Source organism: Dunckerocampus dactyliophorus, chromosome 9 (genome assembly GCF_027744805.1).
Source record: "Dunckerocampus dactyliophorus isolate RoL2022-P2 chromosome 9, RoL_Ddac_1.1, whole genome shotgun sequence".
Lineage (NCBI taxonomy): Eukaryota > Metazoa > Chordata > Actinopteri > Syngnathiformes > Syngnathidae > Dunckerocampus > Dunckerocampus dactyliophorus.
The window spans coordinates 9,087,572-9,113,118 of NC_072827.1; the positions used below are offsets into that span (position 1 = coordinate 9,087,572).

At 40.1% G+C, this 25,547-nt stretch overlaps 1 protein-coding gene across 1 annotated transcript in view; it reads left to right on the top strand.

Moving 5' to 3' along the window:
- Positions 1–25,346, top strand: part of agps (alkylglycerone phosphate synthase) — a 45,746-nt gene extending 20,400 nt beyond the window's left edge. Inside the window, exons 13-20 of the mRNA XM_054787313.1 lie at positions 845–921; positions 1,009–1,121; positions 8,366–8,435; positions 8,808–8,869; positions 12,011–12,100; positions 15,866–15,965; positions 16,079–16,136; positions 23,482–25,346. Of these exons, the coding sequence (XP_054643288.1) occupies positions 845–921; positions 1,009–1,121; positions 8,366–8,435; positions 8,808–8,869; positions 12,011–12,100; positions 15,866–15,965; positions 16,079–16,136; positions 23,482–23,603 (692 nt within the window). The 3' untranslated portion in view covers positions 23,604–25,346. The remainder of the gene's footprint in view (positions 1–844; positions 922–1,008; positions 1,122–8,365; positions 8,436–8,807; positions 8,870–12,010; positions 12,101–15,865; positions 15,966–16,078; positions 16,137–23,481) is intronic.
- The last annotated feature ends 201 nt before the right edge of the window (positions 25,347–25,547 follow it).

Below are 25,547 nucleotides of genomic sequence, written 5' to 3' on the forward strand. Positions count from 1 at the left end.
CCAGGGATCTCATTATCTCGCCTAGATTTCCGCTTTTCACCAAGAAGGCAGTTCTGAGTATTAAAGAAGGAAGATGAAGCGACCAGGTTTTTCACTAATAACTAAAACTCATGGCTCCATGATACGTTCTCCGGCTTATTAGTGGCTTCTTTCGTACTTTTAATCATGTCGGCTGTTGAGTATGAACAATTGATGGTCCTTCTCAGATTGGGACTTCATGTGCAATTTTCGTAGTGTCGATTGAAAATGAGACTGTTGTCACAGTCACTGAGGTTTTATATGCAAAAGGGAGAATTAAGAGTAAAATAATACGCAGTGTGAAGTTATTAAATGAACAGTGTGCTGCTGGTGACAAGGTAAAGGCATGCAGTCAAACCTAGAAGTGGACACAAATAGGACACTAAGGTGATGAAGAGACTGGAGCATACACGGGGAGAAATAAATGAACTGTTAAGTCTCCGTGACATCACCCGTGACTTCCCCCGCTGTTGATTGATAGCCGTCCCGTTGGCCCCAGCCCCTCATTCCTGCTTGTCCACAGGCACTTTTGGTGCGTCCGATCAGGAATAAATCAAAAAAAGTGTGCATGAGGAAGACGGATATCGCCACATCAGCCCCACTTCCCTTCAGAAAGGCTCTGATTTATTGCCGCCGTCGCCAGCAGCCACCGGCCCGTTGTAAACGCATTCAAATGTTGCCATTTATTTTTCCTCCTTTTGTTTAAGAGCCCAAATAACTCTTGACTCGCTTGCCCTCACTAATTCCTGGAAGGTGCGAGCGTAAGCGTGTGACTAGCGTGTGAAACCAAATCTTCACGGCTAACTCTTAACTGGTGTGTTCACAGGTCATGCCCTCAAGCCTCAGGTGTCGTCACTTTTCACCTCCTTTCTGGATGGCCTGAAGAAACTGTACATCACCAAGGTAAACCAAAGAGTGGAAGTGCACTGTGTTAGCGGCGCCCTTACAAGTGTTTCCCATGAGAAATGAACCCGCCTCTTAAATCCTCAGTTCAAAGGCTTTGACCAGAACCGCTTGTGCGTGGCCACCCTGCTGTTTGAGGGAGATCGGGAGAAGGTCCTCCAGCACGAGAAGCAGGTTTATGACATCGCTGCCAAATTCGGGTCAGTACTTGTTCACACGCCTGTTTCCCAGTTATAGGGACACACTGAAAATAAAAAAATAGTATAGTGGATGCAGCAATTCAGCATTCATGGACCCACAAATTTGCAGATTTTTGGGTGCGAAAACAAAAAAATATTTACTGTTTTTTGTTTAATTAAAAAAAAGTGTTAAAATTTTTTTGTAAACGTTTTTCCACAAAAAATGCATCTAATTAATTCATTAATATTAATGAATTCATTTTACACTGATCCCTATTCTGTGACATTACAGTGGATCCCCGCATATTCACGGTTCAGCATTCACAGACTTGCCAATTTGCAATTTTTTTTATTAGAAAAAACTTGTCTTCCCAAAAAAAAGCACTTTTTTTCCCGCAGAAGATGCATCTAATGAATTAATCCTTATTATTATTTCTATTAACAAAGTATTTTTACACTAATCCCTATTTTGTGAGATTACAGTGGATCTCCTCATATTTATGGTTCGGCATTCACTGTCCCGGCAAATGGCATTTTTTTTCGGGGGGGGTAGGGGGGGAATGTAATTTTTAAATGATAATATAATAATAATTTAAAAAATAAAATATTTTCTTTAAAAATGTTTTTTCCCACAGAAGATGCATGTAATAATAATATTATTTTTATCCATTCATCATCTATGCCACTCATTCTTACAAAGGTCACGGGAGCTGGAGCCTATCCCAGCTGACTTGGGGTGAGAGGTGGGGTACACCATGGACTGGTCACCAGTTAATCGCACGGCACATATCCAGTGGTGTGAAAGTGTTTTGCTCGTGTCCTGATTTTTTATTTTTTTTTTTGCATGTTTGTCACACTTAAATGTTTCATGTTATCAAACAAATGTAATTAGTCAATGACAATACAGCTGAACACAACATGCGGTTTTGAAATGAAACTTTTTATTATTATGGGAGAAAAAATATCCAAACCTACATGGCCCTGTTTGGAAAAAAGTGATTACCCCCTAAATCTAATAACTGGTTGTAGGGATGTCCCGATCCACATTTTTTGGCTTTCAAGACGATTTTTTTTTATAGTCTCGCCGGTTCGATCCGATCCGGTACCGATGTTTTTTTTGTTGTTTGTTGTTGTTTTTTTTTTTTTTTTTTATAATAATAGGCTTTTATTACAAACATGAATTTGTGGAATTGAATATGGTTATGAAAACGGCTCTTCAAAGCATTAAAAATAATGCAAACAAAGTATTGCTTTTACTTTACTGCTAATTTACTTTTTTTATTACACAGCATGACCAACAATATTGTTTGGCTTTTGTAACAAATCTCTGTGAGTCAGGTCCCTAATTCAATGAAAGATCAGATAAAAGTCCATCCAATAAAAGATAAAATTGGGGAAAAAAAGTGGACATGCAATAGGTGGTTATAGGTTAATTATAGATCAATTTGTGGTGTGGTTTACAATATATGACTTTTTTTTTAAAACAAACTTTCTTAGGGCCCTATGAAATCTGTTGTATTTTTTTTCCCAAATTCCGTTTTGTTTTCCATTTAATTTTTTTTTAGAATTTTTTTTTTTATTATTATTATTATTTTTTTTTTTTTTTACCTTTTCCACTTATTTTGCCAGCATAGAGTGTGTGGTATTTGGGTTAGTGAATAAAATGCAAAAATCCTTACATTTATTGATGCAATACATCATTGGCCCATTTTGTCCAGTAATTGAGAAATGGATATAGCATAGATAACTTTTCTAATGGGATGTCGGCTTCAGCACATATTGATACAAAATCTTCCACAAACTGTAATGCCTGTGCTTGTGATTAAGGAAGATGGAGTCACAGATGTCATTCTAATCACGTTATTAATATAAGATATTTTAATGACACCCTTATTTTGTTCACAGATTTAGACAAATGTGACAAAGAGCGCTCTTATTTTGAAGGCCAGAATGTGTTGTGTGTGAGTTGAGAATGGCAATTGCCGGTTGATATGCGCCGGGTGCAAGAATAAACGTGCCTCTTGTATTTTTTCACTCAGAACCTGCACGTTGTCAGTGGGCATTGTAAAATGGTCCTCACATTAAAGCAGTAAAACACAACACGGTGAAAATATACTCATCCAGCCTGAGTCGCACGCACACACACATGCACACATACAGCTGCACTAGCTAAACTAAGCGAACCCCGCTAGCTTCCATTCATGCTCCGTAACACAGGGGTTTCCAAGGTTTTTTGCCGCCGTTTTGACGTGTTTAGTAGTGTTTGTGTGCTTCCTATTATAAGCAAAAAGCGTTAGAGTGGCACTTATGGTGCAAGCTCCCTACACCATGACGCAGCAGTCCGGGCACAGTGAGAGGGAACTACCGCTGTAGCTACGGAGCGGAAAATCCAACGTCCAATGTGAAACTAACTTCACCACGGTACACCACGGACATGTCTGCATGGTGGTGTTGCGTGCGGGTGGCGCGAGTCAAGCGGCAACCAGCTTTGAGGCGCATTACTGCACCTACCATGTTGGTGTGTGGCTCAGAGTTACAAACGTGATACGGCAACCGGATCGGCCCAATCTTGTGGCGGAAGCCGATATTGTGGCGTAAGCCAATATTATCCGATCTTCACAAATACAGCAGATCGGCAGCCGATCCTGAAGATCGGATCGGGACATCCCTAACTGGTTGGGCCACCCTTAGCAGCAACAACTGCAATCAAGCATTTGTGATAACGTGCAATGAGTCTCTTACAGCGCTGTGGAGGAATTTTGGCACCTTCATCTTTGCAGAATTGTTGCAATTCAGCCACATTGGAGGGTTTTCGAGCTTGAACCACCTTTTTTAAGGTCATGCCACAGCATCTCAATAGGAATCAGGTCACGACTTTGTCTAGGCCACTCCAGACTCTCCATTTTCTTTTTCTTCAGTCATTCAGAGGTGGACTTGCTGGTGTGTTTTGGATCATTGTCCTGCTGCAGATCCCAAGTTGGTTTCAGCTTTAGGTCACCAACAGGATTTTCATTTATGGTTCCATTTATCACAGCAAGTCTTCCAGGTCCTGAAGCAGCAAAGCAGTACCAGACCATCACACTACCACCACCATATTTTACTCTTGGTATGATGTTCTTTTTCTGAAATGCAGCGTTACTTTTAGGCCAGATGTAAAGGGACACACACCTTTCAAAAAGTTCAACTTTAGTTTCATCAGACCACAGAGTATTTTCCCAAAGGTCTTGGGGATCATTAAGATGATTTCTGGCAAAATTGGGACGAGCCTTAATGTTCTTTTTGTTCAGCAGTGGTTTTGGTCTTGGAACTGACCTTTTTTGCCCATTGTAGGGTCTTTTGTGACCTCTTGGATGCGTCGTCACTGCGCTCTTGGGGTCATTTTGGTTGGCCGACCACTCCTGGGAAGGTTCTCCACTGTTCCATGTTTTTGGCATTTGTGGATAACGGCTCTCACTGTATTTCGCTGGAGTCCCAAAGCTTTAGAAATGGCTTTATAACCTTTTCCACACTGATAGATCTCAATTAATCTCAGTTATGTTTTAACAGGGGGACAATCACTTTTTCACACGTGGTCATGTAGGTTTGGATTTTTATCTCCCTAATGTAATAATGTGGTAAAATAGTAGTCAAAATTGTTGTCACCGTAACTACTTCATATGACAATCATAATAAATAATATGTATGTAATAACCGAACGTAGTTGGATAATGGGTGATTAATGACAATAACAATGAACTAGAATGAAGAGTTAGCAATAAGTGTAGTAGTCATTAGACGTAGCATTAACAAATACAATAGAACAGAAAGTAGTTGGATAATAGGTGAGTACAGACAATGTACTCACAAAGGAATGAAGAGTAATAAGTGTAGTAATAATCTACTAATCCCTTTTCTGTGAGATTGTAGTGGGTCCTCACATATTTGTGGCATTCATGGACCTGTCAATTTGCGTATTTTTGGTTAAAACCTTTTTTTTTTTTTAAATACAGGCAAACCTGTCTTATCAGCCACTTGTCTATAACGGCCACCTGCCTATAGTGGCCACTGAAAAATCTCCCGCAGAAAATTTGCGTCTTGTAGACCCTGTGTATAGCAGTCACCTGTCTAACGCGGCCAGCGGCCACCCATTTTGTATCCCTTGGTCAATATCTGACTGCATATAGCGGCCAAAATACCGACTGAAGCAGAAGCTTCATGCACGAAAAATGTTCGTTTTTTAAGCAATGAAGTTGTCATGTGTAGACTTTAGTTACTGAGTCCTAGCTCAGTCACAATCATTCACAAGATCCACACAAGCTGTCAGTTGTTTGACATAAAAAAAGCCGTCTTCTTACTTGGCAATACCGCCCTAAAAAGATTCAATGACGGCCAAAACGGTAATCTTCCCACTTTTTTTTGTCCGAAAATAGGCTGTTTTTTTCCACAGATAATGCATCTCATTCACCTTAAGTCAGTAATAATTTATAAATACGTGAGAATACAGATAAAATGTGCATCATACATGTACCACTGTTAGAAATCCCATGTTTATGTCTTTATGCTTCACCGATAATGTTCAAGCGTTGAGATTTTGCTTGTTGTTTGCTGTTCGGTGGCCGTTGAATGCACCATAGCTGTGTGTTGTGACTGGCCACACTATGACTCTGATTTAATCTATTCATTGATCATATTACATTATTCATATTTAGGGATTAAACTTGGATTGTGTGATGAGTGAACAATGGCAATTGAAGAGAGAAGGGGGGAGGTTCCAGAGCTGAATCTAATGAAATAATTACAAGTCACTGTCATTGCAGATGTTGATCTGAAGTCGGAGGAGACAGCCAACGCCTTTATAACAAATATTAACTTGTTAATATAGATTTTCAGAAAGAAACACCTGCTGGTGTTTTCGTCTTCATGAGAATTTTTTTTATTCTATTTTTTATTGTATTTTCTTTAAAAAAAAAAAAAAAAAATTGCAGCTTTTTTTGTCATAACATTGCAATTTTTAGTTTTAATTAGTCTGTTCTTTTGCAGTTCGGCCCTAAAATTCTTCGTATGTCACACCAACAACACTACACTCAACCAGACATTCTGAATAAAAAGGATGTTTTGGGCTTGCTGTTTCTCTCGGTTGTTTGTCTTAGTTTGCGGTGATGGATCACCTGTGGATGTCCTCCTGCCAGGCCCGCCTTTGTGGGTGCTGATCAATGAGGTCTTTGGGGGGGATTCAGTTACCCATCAGGCTCACTAGGATGCTGCGTTGATGATGATGAGCCAATTTAAAACGTTCACTTACAGTTATGTCACCTCATGGCGGATTCTGAACATACACTACCGGTCAAAAGTTTTAGAACACCCAATTTTTCCAGTTATTTATCGAAATTCAAGTAGTTCAAGTCCAATGAATAGCTTGAAATGGTACAAAGGTAAGTAGTGAAGTGCCAGAGGTTAAAAAAAAAAAGGTAAGGTTACCCAAAACCAAAAAAGAATGTGTATTTCAATTATACAAAAAGCCTGCTTCAGTGACCACAAAATGGATCAACAATTTAAAACAGAAATGAAGGTTGATCAAGCCTTGGCAGTCGGTGCAACTAATCCCGACACGTGTTCCAAGTTCTGGTGTACTTACTATCTCCTCCGTCTGCATAACAGCAGTGTTCGGACTACACTGTGGTACTGTTCCCCATGTGGCCATCAGCATTGAACTGGAGAAAGTAATTTGTTGCTAAAAAATGGCAAGAACAAAGGGAATTAACAATGGAAGAGAGACAGACCATCTTAACACTTAAAAATATAGGTATATCCTCCAGAGAAATTGGCGTGCTGTAAAACTTTTGACCGGTAGTGTACGTGCTATTTCATCACTCGGCCTCACAACAGTTAGAAACGCAACAAATTGTGCACATGTTTGAAATTCAAAATGCTATGTTTATTCAGTTTCAATGAAGTCATGACAGTTTTTTATGGAAGACCGTTTCTGCCACTGAAAGGAAAAAAAAGATCCCAATGGTAATTATGAGATAAAAAGTCAAAATTATGAGATAAAAAGTCATACTCATGAGATTAGAAAGTCATAATTATGAGATAAAAAGTTGACATTCTGAGATTCAGTGTCAAATATAAATACAGTGGAACCTCAGTTAATATACTCCTCGATTTCTGTGTTTTTCCTGTTGACTTCGAAATTGTATGCCAACATTTTGCCTCGGTTTGCATATACAGTATTCTCTGGTTAGCGTACAATATGGCGGGCATCTTGTCGTGTTATTCATTTCATTCTTCATGTGTTTTTATTACAAAATGACCTTGTTTTCTACCAGGACCATGCTACCACATGGAAACAGGAAGTTAGGTACATTCCATCCATCTATGATGTCATCAGCGGTTGACGCTAGTTCTTTGCTAACTAACACAGTTACTCCACAAGTCTAAAAAATGTTAGCACAAACACGTTTCTACAGTTGACATGCCACCTTGGTGTTTTGCCATGAGTTATTTCTTGAATTAGATAGTGTTTCTTACCCTCCTTATGAAAATGCTGGCACTTGCAACTTTCTTTGGCTCCATTTTGGCTTATTTTGCAGCCGTGATCAAAAGAAAAGCCTTCAGGAGACTTCGAGACTTCAGGTGAGAAAACATGCAACGCCAGAAATAACTCGTGTAAAAACAGGAAGTTGGTGTCCGAGTCGATCTCGCTGCCACATTGTGTGTTCATATTTTTGGCTTTCTGGAACGGATTAATTACGCTATCTGAAGTGTCACTGTATTTTATGTCTTCATACCTTCTCACGTCGCAGTCTAGGAACGGAGCTCGTACGTAACCTGAGGACCCACCCATGCAATACATTGATTGCTTATGACAGTTGGATTATTGGCTCAGCTGGAGGGGTGACGTGTCAAAAAGCAGCAGTTGCATCATAAGAAACTTGTGAGGTAGACATGGCATCCTCAGCTTGATGACACGATTTCAACTAAATGACGATCGGCCATCACACCAAGTGCCAGTGATTGATAAGTGAGGGTATGTGGTATTGGGAAACTGAATCAGTCGATATAGTGATTTTCTAATGAGCTTGGCCTGATTAGTTTGGGTGCGAGATGAAAATTTGATTACACTCTGCAGGTGATGGATGCATGGCTGACCTGCGGCGAGGCGCACAGCGGGGCACCATTGATCCATACATTGTTGGATTGACAGGCTGGCAGGCAGCTGTTGTGAAAGCGGCCCGCAAAGCTCAAAGAAAGCACTGTTGAATATTAACCCTGTTATCTTTTTCCAGAGGCCTGGCAGCTGGAGAGGACAATGGGCAGAGGGGCTACATGTTGACCTTTGTCATCGCTTACCTCCGGGTGGGTCACTGCTCTGGCTTTTTTTTTTTCGCAGGCTGAGATGACAGGCAGGTGGGCCGGGCCTCTGACAGCAGATAGTGTAGTGAGGAACACTAGAAGCCTGCAGAATGTGACCTCCAAGGCTCTCGATTTGATGTGGTCATTCTTATTGTCAGGGTTTTTACCGCCCTGGAGTGTATCTCTTTTCTTTCAGAGAATTAAGATGTTTTTCCCTTTTGCTAGAACACAAGTAAATCCATTCATGTAGTTTGTATGTGTTGCCCTCAATGTTATCATTACGACATCAAAACACAAAAATAACTTCATGTGTGTAAATATCCTTTTTAAAAGCCAGTATAATGTTGTATAATCTTGATGTTCTTTTTTGAAAAGGACTTGGGAATGGACTACTACGTGATTGGGGAGTCCTTTGAGACCTCAGTTCCCTGGGACAGGTAAATATCGTTTTTTTTCTGCATCACACGTCACTACTCATCTCAACCCTCAAGCTTCATACTTTTTTTTAATCCCTCTTTTAATATCTGTATTTTTTTCTTACACGTTAAAACATTATATGCCACATACCAGGGGTGTCCAGAGTGCGACCCGGGAGCCATTTGTGGCCCACGGCTGTTTATTTATTTTATTTTTTTTTATCGGCCCTCAGCACAATCTAAAAATATAATTGAACAAGAAAACAAAAAGATCAGCAGCAATTTTGCAAAAATCAACTCAAAATGTTAAAACTAAAAAGTTGTAATCTAATGAGAAAAAGTCAAAATTTTATGACAAGAACTTTGTAATATAATGAGGAAAAATAAACATAATTTTAGTAGCATAAAGTCAAAATATTATTTTTTTAATTCATAATATAGAACAAATAAAATAACAATGTAATTTCTGGAAAATTAGGTTGCGGAAAAAGTTATGTTATGAGAATAAAGCTCAAGATTCAAGAGTTTTATTGTTATATGCATAGTAAAACAGGCAGTTATACTAAGCAATTAAATTCTTATTCTGTTCATTCTCCCAAGAAAACACAAGAAAGAATAAGAACATAAGAAACATAAATACCAATAAATTAAGCAACAACAACAGAAGAGACATTAATACAGATAAATAATACAAATAAATACATAAATAAATATATAGTGCTATGAGTGTGTGCGTGTGTTGCGTGCAGCGTGTGTGAGTGCTTCGTTGAGAAGCCTGATGGCCTGTGGGTAAAAGCTGTTTGCCAGCCTTGTGGTCCTGGACTTCAAACTCCTGTAGCGTCTGCCTGACGGTAGGAGTGTGAATAATGAGTGTTGTGGATGTGTGCTGTCCTTGATGAGGTTGTGTGTTCTTTGTAGGACTCTAGATTTATAAATGTCTTGCAGTGAGGGGAGGACTGCCCCAAAAATGTTCTGTGAGGTCTTGATCACCCGCTGGAGTGCCTTCCTATCACGTGTTGTACAGTTACCGTACCAAACAGTGATGGAGGCGGTAAGGACACTTTCGATAGTGCATCTGCAGAAGCAACTCAGGATTGTGGTGGACATGCCAAATTTCCTCAGTCTTCTCAGGAAGTACAGTCTCCTTTGGGACTTCTTGATAATTTGTTGGGTGTTGTGAGACCAGGTGAGGTCCTCACTGATGTGTGTGCCAAGGAACGTGAAGGTTTTCACCCTCTCCACCTCAGTCTCATCAATAAACAGGGGTCTATGCGGCTCCTTTTCCCTTGTTCTTGGGTCGATGATCATCTCTTTAGTCTTATCTGTATTGAGAAGGAGATTGTTATCATGACACCAAGCTATGAGGTCCGCCACCTCTCTTCTGTATGATGTTTCAACACCACTAGTGATCAGACCGATGGCTGTAGTGTCATCCGCAAATTTAATGTTAAAATTTAAAGTTTAAATTTAAACTTTAAATAAAGTTTAAATTTAAAGTTAAAATATTATGGGAATAAAGTCATAATTACGAGAAGTAAACTTACAAGAAGAAAGCTGAAATAGTTGGAACATTAAAAAAACAAATAAAAACAAACAGCTGTAATTTTACGAGAATAAAGTAAAAATATTGACAGAAAAAAAGTTTTATCATAATGAGAAAAATTTTGCTATTTTACGAGAATAAACTCGTAATATTATGGGGAAAAATAATGTTGTAATGTTTTTGTAGGATAAAATATGTTGTTTTCTTAAAGCAATAACATGAAAAACAAAACAAGTTATAATATTATAAACGTTATACTATTGTGGATATAAAGTCAAAATATTATGGGAATAAAAGTGTGGACACCCCTGCCGTTTTCAGTGGATTCCCACACGTTCGTGATTCAGCATTTGCGACCTTGCAAATTAGTGGATTTTTGATCAAAAATGTTTTTCTCCAAAAATAGGCTGTTTATACACACAAACATAGGCTGTTTTTCCCCAGTAAACACACCCTAACTCTATAATCATTTATAAATATGTGATAGTACAGGTAAAATGTACAGCAGAAGTGTACCACAATTGTTACATGTTTATGTCCTTATCCTTCACTGATAATGTTTTTTCGTCAAGTGTAGAGATTTTTTACTTTGTTCGGCAGTCCTTCAACATACCATAGTTGCTGTGAGACGCCAAAGTGAACTTCTACACCCTGATTCCCATTCCGTGTGTTCATGGATCATCTTACATTATCATTCATTGGTGGGGAGTATCTGTACATTTTATACGTTACGTGTATTTAGTGTGTGTGTGAGACGGGGAGAGTTCTGCAGCCGAATCTAATCTAATAATTACAACAGTCACTTCTGCAAATGTTGATCCAAAATGGGAGAATAACACCAACGTCAAGCTAACAGGAGGGTTTGTGGGTTAGACATTTTTATGGGTGTCTCAATTACTCTCATTTTCTTGTCATTTGTGGTCCTGGAATGTAATGGCTGAGAAAAGCGGGGAGCTACTGTATGGTGGCCTCTAAGGAAATAATGGAAATAGAAATGATCTGTTCCAGGGCTAAACTGTTGCCATCTTTCTATCTGCCGGTGACCTGCTGTAAAATGCAAAAAACAACATGAATGTGAATCTGTGTATGTCATCATGTATTTTTAGGTGTGTGTATATACTTAAGTTAATCCTTTGATGCTCACTGAGCTGAAATCTATTGCGGTATGCTGACGTCTTCTGTGACGTCAGGCATGATACTGGCACAAACTCTTGCATTAATGCAACATGGACCGCTGGTTCATTGCAGTGTGCTCCCCTCCTTGTTGTCTTTGGCTGCTGGACAACAGGAGCACGCAACGCTCCCGTGTTGCGCAACATGCCTGACGGGAGAGACGGAGAGAGCAAGCAACCGAGGCGAGCACATGAGTTTGGCTCATTACCCATCCTCCTCGCCATCCTCCACATGGCTGCACATGCCAAGGGCTGGCGGCCATTTCCGCACCGATGGGAACGGCTCGTGCAATGTTCTCCACCTCCTCTTTCTTGGGCTCCTTCTTCTTTTTGTCATATCTGTGCACACAAGTTTTGCTCATGCAGTAATTACCCCAAAAAGATTTAACACAACACACAGATATTCCATCAAGTGCCAAGTCTCACATTTTTTTTCCTCACTTGCAGGGTGTTGGATATTTGCCACAACGTAAAAGCTCGCATCATCAGGGAGTGTAAAGACAAAGGAGTCCAGTTTCCTCCATTTTCCACTTGCAGGTAACATTGAGGACTTTCTCTTGATTATACCAACATCAGTGACAATTTTGCAAGTGGTGTACAGTAATCCTTTGCCGCTTCACTCTTACCATGGTTTTTCAAAAATACTTCAAAATAAATCATGCTATTTTGTGGTTGAAAGCGGCCTATTATTAGAAAAAAATATTCATATTGCTGTATTTTTTTCCTCAATTAAGCATTTTCCAGCGTAAAAATGGCTAAATGAAGTAAAATGCTAATATATTTGTGATGAAATGTAGTATTCTACACTTGGTCACTAGGTGTCAGTAATGTGCCTGTAATGTTGGGTGAGACACACAAGCATCAGACTTGATCGCTGGAACAACAGGCTTTTAATTGCAGGTTTGAAAGAACTCACAACAGACACAGTAATCCCTAACACGGGCTACTGTTGCGGCCGTAACACACACACCAAGCTGAAACTCAACTCTGAACCCCTAACGTCACTTCCAGTCCGCCCCCTCCTCGGCTCCCCAAACACCGGAACACATTTACGCCAACACACTTACTTATTTATGTCTTATATGTGGAGATGTCAACCGATATTATCGGCTCGATATTGGCATAAAATATAGGTAGATATCGCTATCGGGGTTTTCCCAAAAATGAAAACCATTTTTTTAAAATGCTGTATAGATGGACAGTTCAGTGTTCACATGGCCAGGATGACACCACAGTTTGTTCACATACAGTGCAAGCCCACCTCTTTTGTGCTTTCCACAGACTCTTTTGTTCCTGTCCGCTCTGACTGCCCTGAAGTTGGCTAGCTCCTCACGTTAGCATCTGGGACGCTAGCTGTTAGCCATTCAGTGAAGCACAAATAAGCTGCACTCGCTGAAGGTCTTAACGTTCTTGTCAGATCGTCGATCTTGCTTGATAGTAAATTCACCTTTCCTATGATAATAGAAGGTACCGAAGGCTTGAATCTCCACTTCCTTGCTAGCTGCCTGACTTTCATCATAGACCCCAGCTCTGCCGCCTCGATATCAATGGGTAGACAGGGAATCACACCGATGCGGGACGTCGCCTCACGGCACTTAAAAATGAGCTTGAATAAACAAACAGAGCCGCTTGAAAGGCAGCCACTCGTGGCGGCGGTGTTATTCCACAGCAGGAGATATATTATACATATTGGTAAGTGAGAGTAGATATACACTAGATAGATACTTTTCTTAATCTCCAATTCACATTTCCAGCAGCTCTGCAAAAATGTCATAATGAACTTAATCACGTAATCAGAAAATAAAACAACCAAGGCAAGACATGAGAGGTAAGAAAAATAAGAAAATAGAATAAGAATAAATAAATAAATACGGAACAGATCACGTCAAATTTGTAGTGCAATAATAAATAATAATAATATCTAATAAGGTAATAAGTCCAGTACTGTCCTGTACAGTCCTTCCCCGACAGGAGATATGTAATGTTACACATATCGGTATAGGTATCGGTTGATATCAGAATCGGAAATCGAGAGTTGGACAATATCAGCATCGGTTATCCGCAAAAAAGCCAATATCGGACACCCCTACTTATATAGAGTATATTATTTTCCCTCATTATTATAGTATAGTACAGGGGTGTCCAGACTTTTTCCACCGAGGGCCACTTATTGCCTGAAAAATCAAAGGATGCGGGGTCCACTTTTACATTTCTTTTAAACCAACCCATGCACATAGATATGCAAAGATCTTTTTTATATTTAAAGAAAAAAAACAGCCTGCATTTTAGCTTTGTGTTATCAGTGACAAAGTATTATTAGTATGAATTTTTGCTTCATATATTTTTAGCAGATATTTGAACTTTTTCTTGTACATTTTTTGTCCATAATATTATGATTTGATTCTCATAATATTTTTACTTTGTTATTGTATTTTTATTTTTTATTTTAACCAACCTAATTTTCTTAAAATTGCTACATTATTCTTAGATTTGTTTGTACTAGATACTTTGGTCTTTAATATTTCAACTTTATGCTATTTTGTTACATTATGACTTTATTCTGTAATTATTTTTGTCTTTATTCTTGCAAAATTACTGCTCTTTTTTTCCATTTTTGCTGTTGTTTAAAAAAAAGAAAAAAAAAGTTATGTTTGTTTAATTGTATTTTGGAAAGTCCCGAGAGCCAATAAAAAAACAGCCTACTGGTCTACTTGATTGGGTAATAGGGGTGTAAAGGTGACTATAGGAGTGTTATCTCATGTCCAGAGGGCTCTAATAATGTTAAAAATCATATTTAGAAGGTCGTAAACAGGATTTGTATGCTCTAACTACGAAAACATCATAAATAAGGAATCCCACTCACTACAATCACTACAATCAAAAGACATGTTTATTTCTAGACATGAGCTTTTCTTATAGCAGACACATATTTAACATGAATCACAGCAAAAATAGATGTAGAAATGTGACTCCTCACTGCGACTTTCAACTAAATATTATTAGAGGATTGGCTGTTCCCTCCACAAAGGCCGTGCACGTTGGCCAGAGCCTGATGAGCAGACGGCAAGCAGGCTGCTGCTCTATGCTTGTGGACAGATTAGGACTCAGCCTGATTATGCCACAGCTATTCATTTCCCGGCCACGGTCTGTCACATGATTGATTTGTCCATTTAACCTCTGGAGCAGTCAGCGTGCCAGGTGATGGGCCATGTCAAATGAACAAGGGCCTCGGCAGGGAGCGAGGCCACGAGACGGAGACTCTGAGAGCTGCAGGGGTTATCTTTCCTCTTGATGATGATTTAAAAAAAAAAAAAATTACAAGTGGTATTTTGTTTGAGTCTCTTTTTGGAACATGAGACACTTCTCAGTAAATAGTGCCTAAGTACAAGTGTGTGAGCATGTTTTGCCTGACTGATGTTTGGATTTGTAACAGTGTGATAAAAATGCAGGGTTCTTCTGCCAAGTTCCCTTATTTGCACACACAGTGGTCAGGGGGAATTTGTTTACTCAATGGCAAAGAGTATCAGGTGATGGTTAGGTGCAAGGCATAGATGTACAATTGTTTCTTTTGGTTACTATTTATATTATAGTGTAATAATACTGTATGTATATTTACATTCAAATATTTTGTATTTTGTATTGTTATGATACTTGCTATTATGTATTTTAAGATAGTTACAATATTTATTCCTTATATTCATTCTAACTATTTAGGTGCAGTGCTTAATTTTTCAAAAGGGTTATTTGGGGCACGGCTTCTAATTGAGCAGAGACCACTATTTGGCTATTTGACAATTACCAGCATAGGTTCATCCATTTTGTTCATTTATTTATGAACATTTATAATGATATTATTTTATATTATATTTCATATTTCATATTTTAACCAGCAAAGTGTAGAATACTACTATATTGTAGATAAGAAATAAAATTCAATCATATTCAAATCAGTTTTATTCAATTTGAGAAAAATCCGAAGCTATACCGGATTTAATCTGGATGTGATCCAGAATGCCCAGTTGGCAGGGATTTTTTTATTTTGTTTCATTTTATTTTACTTTAGTGCATTTTATTATATTTTACTGTATGCTACCTTATTGTATTTTATAGTAATGTTTTATAGTCATTTTATTTGATTGTACTTTATTTTATTGTATTTAATGTGATTCATTAAATCTTGTCAGATAAGAGCAGTCAGTGCAATCAGCAAAGCTTATTTCCTCATTGACTCTGAAGTAGACAAATGTTTAAGCCATTGTGGAGGTTTGCTCCTCTTTTAACTTCGCTCTCCTGCTTTTTCAGGGTGACTCAAACCTATGACTCCGGTGCCTGTGTCTACTTTTACTTTGCCTTCAACTACAGGGGTCTCTCCGATCCAGTGCATGTGCATGAACAAGTGGAGGTGGGTGGACTTGAACATTTAGTACAATGAATGCAAAAATGCGCTGCCTCTCCAGAAAGTGCGGTGTCATGAATAAAGTGTGACTTCTGTTTTTTTTGTTTTTCTCCTCCCAGCATGCAGCTCGAGAGGAGATCCTCGCCAATGGAGGCAGCTTGTCACATCACCATGGAGGTAGGAGAAGCAGGAACACTTAGATAGGTTTAAACTGGAGCATATCACAAGGTAATGTTTTACAGTACAGTATATGTGCTGGGCAGTGTGTGGGCAGCGCTGAGTGCGTTGCAGCATTTATGCGCCCGGTCATGCTGCGATGGCACATTTGCCCCAAGATCTTCTGTCGCTTCTTTCCTGGGTCCAAACTACCTCGGCAGCTGCGACTCGGCTATTTGTTCATCTCAGCAGCGGCCAAATGAAACGTGAGCAGGGGAGGGCGGCGAAGCGACTCTGCTGGCCCCATCAGGGCTCAGTGAAACGCCTGCCTTATCTATATTGCCATCCGCCTGGCTGTTTTCATACATCACTTCAGGCTATTCATCACACCTGTCAAAAACAGTATGCAGCGAATCAGCTGCGATATTAAATTGCAATTTTTCCCCAACGGCGGGGACGGCTTCAAAATTAAAAGATTGCTAATAAAAAGGAGGCGGCGGGGGCTGGGGTAAATGATGCCGCCAGTGTTGCCGGTTGAATGCTGACCTCCAAACGGCGGCCGGGGCCACCCTGAGCAGCCTGGGGAGGTGACAGGAAGGGGGAGGGGCCCGGGGAGGTATTGATGCAGCTCCTGTGCGCGAGGCCCACTCTGTAATTGTGATTAATAACAGCGGGGCTCGCTATCTGGCTGCAGACACACCAGTTTGTCTGGCTACAATCACCCGGTGACAAATGGAGCTACTTTCTCAGGGTTTGGTGTATCAAAGCAAACAGATGTAGTCAAGGATGGCCAGGTTGGAGGGCACCACTGGAAATACACTTTTTTTATGTCGACTAATTCACCAATGTCTCTGCAAGATATAACACAATGCTAACACGCACTTCACTTGACAATGTGTCTCACTCTTGACGAGCACTCGGACATTGTGCGTTGCTTACGAAGCAGTGTGACACAGTGCCTCACAGCATGGTCTTTGGTGCCATTCTGGGCTCGGATGCCTTTCTATAGTGTTTACGTGTTCATTTTGGACTAGTTTGCTACTTCTCTGGATACTCTGGGCTTCAGACATCCATACTTACATACTTAAAAAATCTTTTTTATCTCTAGTATCACAGAAGTTCAAGAATTGGATTTTTTGTAGCCTCAGAGAAATACCAGAGTAGTCTTTGTAGTCGTCATGCCTCATTCATGGTGCTAAAAACCCTCCCACTCTTTCAACAAGCAAAACAATCTGTTCCGCCCACCTATCGCCAACGTGCTACAATACATTTCATATAGTCCTAATGTTGCATCAATTAAACCTTTGCTTCAGTATTATCTACTGTAGAGCTGGGGTCAGGAACCTTTTCGGCCAAGAGAGCCATGAAAGCCACATATTTTAAAATGTATTTCTGTTTTTTTTACATGAAATACAACTAAATGTGTGCATTTTTAAGGAAGACCAACAATTTTAAAATATAATAAGTCTCTGAATTTATTCTTTTTAAGAACATTGTTATACTGAAGCGAACTCATAAATAAATAATACCCCTTACCATTAATTGCGACTTCTGGTGCTGCATGGTTTTGCACCGTACTCGGTCTCAGTGGAGACAGTCCGGACACCATAGTCTAATAGAAAGAGACTGATGGAGACCGTGGCTTGCTGTTCTGTGAAAGAAAGTGAGGGAAGATCAAAGTGCAACCAGCAGAGGCGCTGTTGAATCAGCCCCAACTCGTTTGTGTTCTGAAGAAGAACATGACGTCTCCTGTGGGAAGTTATGACAAGAGTTCCCAAACACTCAGAGGGAGCCTCCCATCCCAATGTTTAAAAGTACATATACTGTATATAATGAACTGAGAGACGATGAAGGGCAGACGCCCAAGGCGATTTGAATCAGGTGATGAGCATGTGGACGACAAGGGGCCTCAAGCCTCGAACATATAATGGTAGCAAGTCAGTGTGACGTGAATGTGTATCTTTGCAGACATACATATGCATGTATGTTAATGCTTAATCAGAAGCAATATTACAGTTGTCAAACCAAATGGAATAGTGGACGCAAAACATTTTCTCAGTTGAATTTTAGTCCAGCCGGTCGCTGGTAACTGTGTTTCATCCAGGTGATTGACACTTGATCAATAACCCACCTCCCACCCCAAGTCAGCTGATTTTGGGCTCCTGCTCCCCTCCTGACCCTGAACAGAATAAGCGTTCTCGAAAGAGAATGGCTGCTTCTAAAACCAGCAGCGGCGTCCCTTTTAACTGGGTCACTGGCGTAGCAGCAGCGTGGAGCCTCTGAGCATCCATCACTCGCACCCTCGTCCATCTATCAAGACCTGGACTGGGCCCCTATCGCGGGGGCGCAGTGTCGCTACCTCAGCCTGCCGTTCACTTCCTGACCTCCATTTGCCTGACACCGGCCAGCCGCCTTCACCTTCAAAACCCCCCCCCAAATAAAGTCACCAACCCCCACCTCCGCTCTGTGAATGTATAGCTGGGGATGACGTCGATGATTTAGTCCAGCGTCAAGCCGCTGCTTCGGCAGAGCGAGCTGCACCTCTCCTTCGCTCGCCTCAGCTGCGCGGCCGCCAGAGATTGATGGCGATGGCGAGTGAGAAAGAGCGGGTGCGACAAGATAGATGTGTAAATTATCACGGTGATGGAGGCAATGATGCAGTCCCGCCACCTTCTGTTTTCTCTCCTTCCCAGGAGGAGGTAGAACCAAAGAGGGTGGGGGTTGGTGTGCTCCTGGAGACTTTTTATTTTTTATTTTAGTTATGGGGCACCAGCTGATTGGTCCCTCTGTCACCATCTGGAGGTGCATGTGCTATCAGAGCCCCCCACCCCCAGTGACCTCCTTGTCTGCCCTCTTGTGTCAGGAGGCCCTCAGCCCCGCCCCCATCGGGGCTCCTCGGCTGGACTGATAACAAATATGTCACGGCTCGGCCTATCAACACAGGAGCTCCCCGGCTCGCCAAGCAGCAGGCGGTGCGTCATCACCCCCCCCCCACGCCTAATCTCAAGTGATTACTGTGCTACTTTGAAGTGTTTACCCAGAGAGGAGCACCTGTTCTTTCCCAAGAGTGTGTGAAGTTGACACCACCTCCGCAAGTTAACGTTTACCCCAAACTCACTGCTGATACTTTGTCTTATTACTTTGGAACGCACACAAGTGACTTTTTCGTGATGTTCTAACGGCGATATGTGTCCCTAGAGCAGCAAACGTGGTAAAAATCTCTCATTCATGTCCCTCACGGGTCCGCTCCACGTTTTAGGGAAGAGGCTCCAATGCTCGCTTTTGAAGTTTGCGGCTTTTCATGACCATCGTGAGGGGAAAAACCTCCTTCCCCACTAGCTGGACCATCCCTCTCTGTGTATCCGCCCACCACTTCACAAAGGACAGCTTCTTTCTTTTTTTTTTTTTTTTCAATTAATTTCAAAGGCAGGCTTCTCTGCACGTCTTAAAAATAGCGCCTGAAGCCGTTGCAGCTGTTTACGTCTGTTAATTTTATTTAGCATTTATCATTTTATTGTTTTTCTCCAGCAAATAGGCTAACCTAGCGTGATAACCTGTTAAAATGTGAGTGTAATGTTAGCAACTCACATAGCGATGCTATGCTAGCGTTACTAACGTTCATGTCCTATCCCAAGGGTGTCCAAAGTGCAGGCCGAGCGTCCATTTGCAACCCCTAGCTGTGTTTTCATTGGCCCACGGCACAGTCTAAATATATCATTTTACTAGAAAACTAAAAAACAGAAGCAGCCGCAAAAATGGAAACGTCAGTAGTAAATTTTAAAAGAATGTCAAAATATTAAGAGAAAAAGCTAGAGTTTCTCAATTCTTTTCTGTCATGCCCCCACTGGGGGACAGAAATGTTTTCCTTCCGCCCCCGATTTGAAATACTGTTGACTAACTGATATATGTTTATTTATCTGTACTGTACAAACTGAACTCGAAACCGAAACCAGCAAAGTGCAACAACATGGAGAGCAGTGAAGCATACAAGCGTAGTCAAGAGTCAAATTGCTACGGAGTACAACACATTCATACATGTTGGCAGGTCTGCACTAATATTGAAAGTCCTCCCTGCCTCTCATGTCCCACCGACAGTTCACTACGCCTTCCCCCAGGGGGGTCCCACACCACCATTTATTTATAATCGAAGGAGAAAAAGTCATAATTTGATGAGAATAACGTTGGGATATTATGAGGAAAAATAACCATTTCTCACACACCACAGAAATATTTTTAAGTTGTAATGTTATGAGAAACAAAACAAATTAAAGTGATCATTTTTGGAAAATTAGATCGGGGGCGGGGAAGTTTGAATATTGTAGGTTTAAGGTCAAAATATTATGGGAATAAAGTCATCATATTATGAGGAGAACATTTACAAGAAGAAAGTTTAAATATTTGGAAAATTAAAAAAAAAACTGAAATGAATAAAAAAGCGGTAATTTTACAAGTATAAAGTCAAAATATCAAGACAAAAAAGTTGTATTCTAATGAGAGTTTTATAAAAAATAAACTTGTAATATTATGAGAAAATAAGGTCATTTTAGTAGCGTAGAATTTAAGTATTAAAGAAAATATATGTAATGTGACAAAATTTTTACTATGTTAATATTAGTATGCTACCAATGCTAACATGCTAACACGTAGCATAATAGTGTCAAGTGTTTATATATGTGCCTAGCTATGAAAATAATGTTAGCATAATGTTAGATAGTGCTAAGTCTTCATGTATCTACCTATGAAAATGGCTAAAAATGCTATGCTAATGTTAACATGCTAGCAATGCTAACATGATTACATGTAGCATGATAGTGGTAAGTGTTTATATATGTGTCTACCCATGAAAATGGCTAAAAATGGTGCTGTGCTAATGTTAATCTGCTAGGAATGCTAACATGCTAACTTTAGCATGCTAACACCTAGCATGATAGTGCTCAGTGTTTGTGTGTCTACCCATGAAAATTGCTAAAAATACTAGTATGCTAATGGTAGCATGCTAGCAATATTAACATGCTAACATTAGCATTCCTAGCTAGCATAATAGCGCAATGTATTGGGAAGGCTAAATGTCCCGAATGAGTTGAAAATGTACTGTGGAATGGTCTGAATTGGTCGAGAAATGTGGAAGTAGTTAGTACTCTTTAGATCAAAGGCATTTTGCGTTCTGAAAAATGGGAATGTCAAGAAAATTGGGAACTCTTGGTATGTGGAAAATGACATGAATGTCCTTATTATTAGTTGAATGCTTTGATGTTGGAATGGTCTGAATCGGTTGACAAATGTGGAAGTAGCTAGAACTTTCTAGATCAAAGGCATTTTGTGTTCCGGAAGAAAAAATGTGGGAATTTGTGTGGCGTGTCCAATAGGATGAATGTCCTGACTTTGCTGAATGAGTTGATGTTGAGAAATTAGCTCAATCAGTTAAGAAGTGTGGCAGTAGTAGCAGGTAATAATTAGTTGAAGGGAAAAGGGTGAATTTTGGATTTTGCATCACCCCCAAAATTTAATCGGTTCATCCATATCCCGTTTCCGCCAATTCCTGAAAATTTCATCCGAATCCATTCAGAACTTTTGGAATTTTACATGCAGAAAAGGTGTAATGTCACTTTGAGCTCCTATTTGAAGACTCTTGTTGCCACACAGATGCCATTTTGGTTTTCTTTGCGATTTCCTGAATTCACCTTTTTTTTTTTTTTTTTTTAGCAAATTGCTGACACTCGCAACTTACTTTGGTAAATTATTTAGAAGCCGTACTCAATAAAAAAAAAAAAATCCATGGATTGTGAGTCAGAAGTCCATGGCTGCTTTTGGACACTTGATTCCACGGAATTATGGAGTACAGGACAAACGGACTACAGTCATGCCTTGCCGCTTCACGCTTCGAATTTTGTGACTTCACTCCCACTGTTTATCAACGACAGATTAAGTAATAAATCATGCTGTTCTGTGGTTGAATACGGCCTATTTTAGTAAAAAAAAATATGGACAGTTAAGCAAATTTTATATATTTTATGCCTTAAATTAATCATTTTCAAGCATAAAAATGGCTAAATGAATTAAAATACAAATATAAGGCATTCAGAAGGCACATTGTGGGATGAGATGTAGTATCCTACACTGGTCAATAGGTGTCAGTAATGTTCCATTGATGAGACAGTAGCCACTGCAGAAAGTACTGTATAGAAACTGGAGGTAAAAAAGGTACAAAAACAAGGAAGCCTCTCCCTACGCTATGATACGTCTCATTTCCTCTTATTATGGAAGTGGAAAGGTGACTATAGGGGTGTTATTTCATGTCTAGAGGGCTCTAATCATGGTAAAACCCGTATTTAGAAGGTCATGAACACGTTTTCTATGCTCTAACTATGAAAATATTCCATATATAAATAAGGAATCCTACTTTGTGGAAATTCACTCATCAGGGTCAGGTCTGGAACTGATTAACTACGATAAACGAGGGATCACCATAGATTTTTACCCACAATATTTTACGAAAACCAGCTGAATCGTATGAAAACGAGGGGGTTAGAAAACCGAGGTTTTATGGTAGGCCTGTATGTAAAAAGTAGATAAAGCGCACTCTCTTGTCGGAGACAAACACAGCTCATTAGCATTAAAGCTACAGACACACACAACTGTGTTCCCAGTGGGGCTTTACTCAAAGCACTTTTAAACCAAAACATTTCCAATACTCTAAGGACAATATGCAGCCTTTTAAGTTGGCTTCATGTGTGAAACGGCTCTCTCAGATTGACTTGCTGTCCTCTGCCTTCAAATGTTTTTGTTTTTTTTTATCCTAGGCTGCTTGCAGGCAGCTGCTTCTCTCCTTAGCTTCCTACGCTCCTCTGGGTGGGTGGGGGGGGGGGATGGGTGGGATGGTTGTGCCGCTCCTTCGGTGTCAAAGGTCACGGAGGGCGAGCAGGACATGCAAGCTGAAGCTCCTCCCCCTGCCCCCCTCTTGCTTGCACAGGAGGACGGATGGAGGAGGTCCGCTGAGGGTGTAGTCTGGCTGGAGGAGAGAAGAGGAGAGGACTGAGGGTGGCCAGGCGTGGTCCAGGCGCGCTCCAGCCCGGCAGGCGGCTCCTCCCTTTGCTCCTCCTCCTGTGGGAACACACACACACACACACACACACACACACACACTAATGAGTTTGATAGTCTGCTGAGCTCCATAAATCATGCCATGCAAAACATTTCTCCTGGCTGAATAAAAGCATTTATCACCCTCTGTTTATTCACTCACTCTCACAAGATTGATTGGCTCACAGCAGCCTGCCGAGCAATCAGCCGTACCCGTACACCCCCCCCCCCCCCACCCCCCTCCCTCGTCCATCCATTCATTTTTGTTCCCCGTGTCTCCATGCAGTGGGGAAGCTTCGCAAGGAGTGGATGAGGGAGACCATCTCCAAGGTGGGCTTGGGGATGCTCCAGTCTGTCAAGGACTACGTGGACCCCGAGAACATCTTTGGCAACAGGAACCTCCTCTAACTCGTCTCCACCCGCCCTTCATAAGACGACGTGCTAAGAGATTCTACAAGTGACTGTTGTGTCATCTTTTGTGTCATCCGGTGCCATTTTGTCCACTCGTGCAAAACGTCCTCTCGCACTTAAATCACCGTCATTGAAGCTCTGTGCCTTTCTAAAGCTCTGTCTGCCTTTTCCCTCCTCCTCACCGTGCGTACAAACATCACGTAAAGCAACGTCGGCGTGTGTGTCCCACTAATGTGCTGCCATAATACTCATGTTTGTTCCTTGTGTGTGTGTGTGTGTGTGTGTGTGTTGGACCCGAAGCTCCTATCATGTGTTACTGACACACAAGAGGTGTGGGGGATTTTTGGTTGTTTTTTTTTTTTTGTAACCCCGCCTCCTTTAGTGCGGCCATGTTACTCGTGCGTGACGTCGCTCCTGTGGAACCAAAGACTCGAACACACGCGACCACGCAAACGACTTAACTGAATTTGTCTTTAATCAACATTATGCAAACGGGGCCCCTTTTCTGTGTAACAGGCACACATTTGGATGTCAAAGTCGTCTCTTGTGTTGCATTGTTTCTTCTAATTGTACTGATGGTTCCCTCATCTTTTCTTCCTTTGCAATCCAATGCAAGAGCTGGATCCTAAATTCTGCATCTATAGACGTAATAATGCTCAGTTTGGATTTTTTAATAAGGAATTTATCCATTTATATCCGAAATAAAACATGTATCTCCAGTTGTGTTTCATTGGATTTTTTTTTTTTTTTACAAAGAATGTAACTTAATGTCCTACGAAAAAAAAACAACCAAAAAACATGTATCTCCAGCTGTCCTTTATTTTTTTAATTTTAATTTTATTTAATTTTATTTTTTTTTTACTAAGAATTTACCTTACAATCTTGGAAAAAATGACGAGACCACCCTTGTTTCTTCAGTTTATTGATCCATTGTAATTCCTAATACAACTAAAGGTATATTTGTTTGGACAAATATAATGATGATAACAAATATAGATCATAAGAGTTGACTTTAAGAGCTGATTGCTAGCAACTTCCATGGTTTTCTTGATAATAACCAAAATCACTTAAGTTCTTACATGAATAGCTCTAGCATTGTACTGCCAAAAAATGTAGCTCTTATTAATTAGATTGTTGTCATTGTTATATTCGTCCAAAAAAAGGTACTTGTAGTTGTATCAGGCATTACAATGGATGATGAACATAAATGAACAAGAAACTGAAGAAACAATTCTGTCCAGTGTAAAACATGTATCTCCGGTTTTGTTCATTTTTTCACATTTTTGTATTTACATTTTTAATTTGAAATGTAATTTTAAAAAATACATTTCCAGTCAAAGTTACTGACTCATTGTAAATTCTGCAAAGTTTCTAAACTTGCAGTAGTTTGCAGTAAAACCACACGCACAAAAAAACCTCAACTTCAAATATTACAACACCGTTTTTGATCAAATCTACTGAAAGTTCGTACGTCTTGAAAGTAAATGGATTTTACAATGGGGATGGAAGACTTTAGAGTGCAAACTTGAACATACATGTTTGTCAGTGAACAGTTAACTGTGTTTATTGCTGTGGTTGTAGTTTAAAGTGGCATAATGCTTAAGATGTTGCTAATATGTTGTCCCTGTTAAATCTACAACATGAATAAGCATACTTCCACTGTTCAGTGAAAAAGCATGTATGTCCAGTTTAAAATGTTTGCTTTAATGCAACACGTAACAAATATAACAGAAAAAGGGGGTGAAAAATGTGGAGATGCTTGTTTTTCATCGGACAACATTTAACAACAAAATGAATGCTTCTCTTACAGTGTCAAGCAAAACTGAGCATGATCGTCTTTATAAAGGCAGAATTTTTGTGTTGAATCATGGATGTGTGCGAGTATACCACCTTTACGTCCTGCCTTCTCCTGACCACCCTGTCCTTTTTGATCAATTCCCT